At 43.1% G+C, this 6000-nt stretch overlaps 1 protein-coding gene across 2 annotated transcripts in view; it reads left to right on the top strand.

Annotated features, from left to right (window-relative positions):
- Nucleotides 1–5668, top strand: part of LOC129721068 (agrin) — a 161295-nt gene extending 155627 nt beyond the window's left edge. For both annotated transcript variants that reach the window (XM_055673193.1, XM_055673194.1), the window contains exons 3-7: nucleotides 2621–3038; nucleotides 3103–3193; nucleotides 3262–3584; nucleotides 3652–3843; nucleotides 4131–5668. In XM_055673193.1, the coding sequence (XP_055529168.1) occupies nucleotides 2621–3038; nucleotides 3103–3193; nucleotides 3262–3584; nucleotides 3652–3843; nucleotides 4131–4677 (1571 nt within the window). In that variant the 3' untranslated portion in view covers nucleotides 4678–5668. The remainder of the gene's footprint in view (nucleotides 1–2620; nucleotides 3039–3102; nucleotides 3194–3261; nucleotides 3585–3651; nucleotides 3844–4130) is intronic.
- Nucleotides 5669–6000: the final 332 nt, after the last annotated feature.

Raw genomic sequence — 6000 nt, forward strand, 5'->3', positions numbered from 1 at the left:
GGAATATCTTAGTAAGGCATTAAACTTCGTGGTTTGGTGTCATATTGAAACATTTTTCGAGAAAAATCGACTTTTCCATATGTTTCATAGACTAGCCACAGAAGCTAGAATCGATGTTTAATGCATTTCGATTTCGGATGTTTCACATTCCAATATTCTCATTGTTTTTGGTTTAACTTGGTTCCCACTCGCATATGTGTGCATTTGAAACCAAACGCATTTGTACGTGACTCCAGTGCACAGTGGTCCAATACGACAATAAGTGGAACTTAATTCCAATATGCCCTTCACCTTCATCCTAGCTTGATAATGCTTTCGAAACAATTGTTTGTATGAATGACATAATTGCAAATTATCAAAAATTATAAAAGTACGCTTTACTAAAACTAAAGAAAACTAACTTTTTGTGTTAAGAGGAGATAGTTTATTCAGGAAAGTTGAGAAAGATTCAAAAATATGAAACTTTGTTGAACGAATGAAAATCCTATCTTCATTCGGTACAAAGTTATAGAGTATATTATATGAAACTTACTTAAAATTTAGTTTTTTATACTTAACTTTTTTTAGTTGTATTTAATAACACACACACAAAACACACAGTTTTTTCCAAAAACCATACATCTCCAGGACTTTTCTTACAAACTATGGAATTAGGTTCCACTTTTTGCCTTACTGGACCACTGTGCAGCGGTCTTCCTCTGGTATGCTAGCTTAAATCGGGTCTACATCGTTTAATATAAAACATTTGACTGAAATATACAGCACACACACACCTGGGCGTGACCTCAATATTTATTGTCTGATAGTTTAAATCGGTCTCGAATCAAAAAGTTGAATTGTGTGCTCTATTGAAATAAACCGCCCACACTTGTGAATGGCCCCAACAGCATTTCTACTGTTTATTGTTCTGAACTTGTCCCGAAGGATGGAAAAAGTCGCATCGCATAGCAATCATATGAATACCGTACCAGAAAGTACTGAGCTGTAGTGGAGGCATATGAAGCTATTGCAAGGGGTATATTATACTACATCTGGGGCGTTTTTGGAAAGCTTGCGATTTAATATATTTTAATAAAATTATGGCGTTTTAGTGCAACAGTTATTACACAACAATAATAGCAGTGCACTACCAACTAAATAGGGTTTCAGTAACAAGTTTTATTTTTGTCCACAAAGTGTTAGTGTGGTTTGTGGAGTTTGGAGTATGTGTTCTCAGGAATCATATGCTTTGATTTTTTGATTGTTCAAGCTTTTGACCAGTTGTTTTACATAATTTGTTATATTTAAGACTAGTTCGGCACTTTGTCAATAAATTTAAAAATATATTCAGGCTTATATGTATATTTGCTTTTATTAAATTGTTGAGGCTTTGGATGCATGGAACATTGCCAATTTTCATATTTATTAGGCGTATTAGGCGTACATTGTTAAGAGATAATCGACGTAACCGCCGAGTTCCTGCGCGTATGTGTCGGGGGGATTAAAGGGGGATTAAAGCGGTTGTTCGTAACGCTTCGGTGTATACGCGTATTCAGCCCGGGCGAGTTTTGCTGATATATAGACTTCCGGCGTGTGGTGATTTCGCGAAGTGAACCCAGATATTTCATCATATCTTTCTCATCTCCATCAACGTTAAGTCGGAGACTGCTCGCGCGTTGCATCTAAACTATTACATCGGGAATCGAAGTAGATTTCGTTGAGTCGATAAATATCATTTCAACCCCCGCGTCGGTACCTTCCATGAGGTCGCATTATCTTCAGATGGATCAACAACGCGCAATAATTTTAGGTATAAAGAGCATCACCTTACGAGGAGATATACGGTAATTTTAAGTTGTCTCGGTTTAGTCAAAAATCCTGTATCCTCGCGTACGTTTTATTGTTGCGGTGTTACATTGTCAAACTAAATAAGTTCGAATCACATTATGAATATCGTGGCGGATGTAATAAACTTGTAGACGCGGCACTTGTTCTGAAGAACCCGACATTAGCGCATCGTTTACCAAAACGAACCCTGCTGTATACCTTCCCCTTTATCCAACATCCCAGTGATTTCTCGTAAAACTTTCATCGGTCTGAGATGGCCTCCAATTGTTCCCTTGTTCGTGTGTCTCGGAACGGTTATCCCTTGCAGCAACCGCACGGAAAAAGCGAACAGAAACTGCACTCTCTCCTCCGTGTCAACTCACAGCCCACACAAAACCTGTCACTTGCAATGAACGACGCGCGATGCCTCCACAGCCAGCCACTCCCAATCGACCGCGCCACAATGCATTTTCCACAGCAAACATCAACAACAACTCAATGTCATTACACTGCCCTTAAACTGTAACGCTTGACGTTTGATAAAGCGAGCGGCTGCTACGGCACTCGTGGTTTTATTGAGCGGGAATGGAAAATGTGCATTGTTATGGGAGACCCATTGGCCCAGATTGCCTCCACTCCGCTGCCCTCGTCATGCTGCCGTAACAAAGAATTACTCTCGAGCCATCTGCTGTGATCTCAATTTCTGTGTTGGTCGTGTGCAGATTGAGGAAATTGCAACAAAATGATTACTATATGATTAGTTATTAACTGGTAGTAACGGCTGAATGACCTTGACCTATTTTCTTTCCCTCAGAATCAACATCCGCCCTGGTAGACACAGACTCCGCCAATCGACAAAACAAAGCCATTTCGACGCACTGCCCACGATCATGTCCGCTGGCGACGACCCCCCAGGAGGCAGTCTGTGGCTCGGACGGGCTGATCTATGCCAACAGTTGCGAGATGAAGAAGAAAACCTGTACCAAAACGGCGCCCAATACTGTGACAGAGGACAAGAAGGGCTGCGAGCGATCCCAGGGCTCCCAGTGTGCCCATCGGTGTCCAACGGAGAAGGATCTGGTGTGCGGAACGGACGGTCGAACGTATCTTAACCGGTGTATGCTGCGGGTTCAGGCGTGCCGCGTCGGAACTGCTGCCGTTGCATTGGCCCATGTCGGGCCATGCGCCAACGGGAGTGTCATCCGAGAATCCTGCCCCGTAGATTGCAACAGGCATCTTACACTCTCCCATTAAGGTACCATTATCCGATTGTACTAATCGAATTCTAATTTATAGCGCCCCTCAGGATGGACCGGTTTGCGCGTCTGACGGAAATGTGTACAATTCCACCTGCCAGATGAAGCTGATGACCTGCGGACAAGGTGTGGTAAGTTGTTGTTCTACTTTAGAGGGTTCTCCGATCGTTCTCTTTCTCTGTACCTTTTATTATTGTAGGTTAGAACCAGCCGGAAGCACTGCCAAAGCACTCGAAACTGCCGCGAATCTTGCTGGAGAGTGGCTCGACCCACCTGCGGTTCAGATGGCCGTTTGTACGCCAGCGCCTGCAAGATGCGATCGTCCAACTGTGGTAAGCACGTATTCGAAGTTCCCATCTCGTACTGCATGTCCCAGGAACGAGCCGGGGGAAGCTCGATGGCTGCCACCAACAAGATCGAAGACTGTCCGACAGAGTGTTCCCGTGAAGCCCAGCAGATGATTTGCGGCAACGATGGCAACGTGTACAGTTCGATTTGCGAACTGAAAATGCTCAACTGTGGGTGAGTTTACCGGAGCCCCTTTTTTGCATTACGTAAACATTTGCTAATCTCCTGACTTCCATTGCAGACAACGCAAAAAAATCCAGGCCGTTTCGATCGATCGTTGCAAGCAGAAAATGAGCCGTTGCAAATCAATTCCGGCCTGTAAGCATCACAGCAAAAATTCAATTTCAATGTTCGGCGATCAAAAGGATCTGCTGTGTGGAACCGACTCGCGGACGTACCACAACGAGTGCGAACTGGCAAGGGCGACCTGTTTGTAAGTACACACACAGATCTCACGCTAGATTTTCAAGGGGTTCCAAGTGTGTAGAATTGCCTAATTGAAAGCAAAGAATGACCAAATCTTTTATTTATGATCTCATATGTTTGATTACGCAAGCAAGCAAAACTAAAACCACCACAAAAAAAAATCTATTTGCACATGCTTCTAGTCTCTAGTCTAGTCGTAACGGGTTTAACGTATCACGCATTCGAGCAAACTTTTTTTAGTTTAAGGTAAAAACATTCCCCGCTATAATATTGTAAACAAATGTCCCTTTCCAGACGCGGCGTCCAGTTGGCCCACATCGGCGCTTGCACCCAGCTGAAGACCAAAACAGACAGTAACGTTTGCACGATGTGCACCTACGAAGAGGAACAGCTCGGTCCGATTTGCGGCTCCGACGGTAACACCTATCGGTCGAAGTGCGAACTGAAGCAGAAAACCTGCGGACTGCGGGTCGTGCCGGTGTCGCTGAAGAACTGTGCCACCACCGCTGCCTGCGAGGCTAGCTGCGAATCCGTTCCAACAAACTACATCTGCGGCTCGGACAACAAACTCTACCCGAACGAGTGCTTCATGCGACGGGAGAACTGCGGCAAGCACATGTTCATCGTGCCGATGAAGCGCTGTCTGGCGGCGTTCACCTTTAAGGGTTGCTCCCGCATCTGCCCGCAGGAGTTCGAACCGGTGTGCGGCACCGACGGTAAAACCTACTCCAACGAGTGCTTCCTCGGTATTGAAAATTGCCGGTCTCGATCCCAGGTGCAAAAGAAACACATCGGACCTTGCGGCCGACCCGAAGAACCGTCACACAACTATCTGTACTGAAAAGGCATCCTGAAAGCATGCCTTCCATCCGAATGCCACACAGACACACACAAATAAGTCATAATACTAATGACTTCTTCTCTTTTCACCGAAAAAAAAAACCTAACCCACTAGAAAACCACATTGCCACAAGCTGCCCTTATCTTTTACTGTCTATAGCTTTGAGGGCTGTTTAGAAGTTAGTATCGTAATTTAAAATAATTGTTCTAAAGTAACCCGCCAAAAGGACCCCGCACGGGAGGGCTGCACGTATTGCAGCATTAAACTGCCACTATTTTTCGATAGCAAAGAACTGAGAAAAATAAGACTTTTGTTGATAGAAACGCGGTTAACAAATTTTTCGTCAAATTTACACTTCCAAACGTTAGAAGTTCATCTTATCCCTATTTTCCATCTCCTTTTTAATTATTTTTTTAATAAAACACTCAAACAGGCCATTCGAAAAGCCACGCGGGGCCTGCGGATCTTTTAGTAGTTCAAATGCTAAGTTTTAGTTTTTAGATGACAATTGTAAAAAGCAAAAAAACCTTTCATTGTTTTTTAACAAGTATAATTTTGTAGTCAAACAAACATACGTTCGCTCAAGTACTAAACGAAGAAAAAAAAACGACAGCAAAAGCATCATGTAGTTTATTGCCTGACCGGAAGCAAGAACATTGCGGCATCTCTCGATTGGATGAGTGAAGTTGCAGAACGAACAAAAAAAACCGAATCAAAAAAAATGAAACTTAATTTATTAAATTTATAGAGCGTAGGTTAACACATATCCCAGCAAAAATGTTTGTTTTGTTGACAGAAACATGCTCGAATCCATTAACGGTAAGCGATAAGCCGCGCGTTGGAAATGGCAAGCAGCATTTTTAAACGCCAAGCAAATCATTCGTGGGAAAGCTGTAACAACGTAGTGTAGCGCAAGATGGCATAATTCGCTTTTCTATGTAGGAATATTAATTTTGCCGAAACTACAATAAAACCGATTATGGAAAACCAATACCAGTGGGATTTCGTTTATCTGATGATAATGACCAGACTTGTTTTGAACTCTTTTTATTCGCTGAGTAATCTTATCGAAGGGGTCGCATGAATAACATTATGAAATTCAAACCACGGTTTAGAGCCCTAGCCCTAAAGCACTCTTCTCGACTCTTCCTAATACACAGAAAGAAGCTAAAGTATAAGCTTTAAAATTCACTTCAACTCACAAGCGTTACGAAACTGGCAGCGTACAACAATGTATGATTCGTTTCCCGAATAAAACCAGCGTTACACAGAGCCGCATAGCGTGACGGAGGTTCAGAGCTAAGACAAGACGCGACAGCTGGT

The sequence above is a fragment of the Wyeomyia smithii genome, chromosome 2, assembly GCF_029784165.1.
Source record: "Wyeomyia smithii strain HCP4-BCI-WySm-NY-G18 chromosome 2, ASM2978416v1, whole genome shotgun sequence".
Classification (NCBI taxonomy): Eukaryota; Metazoa; Arthropoda; class Insecta; order Diptera; family Culicidae; genus Wyeomyia; species Wyeomyia smithii.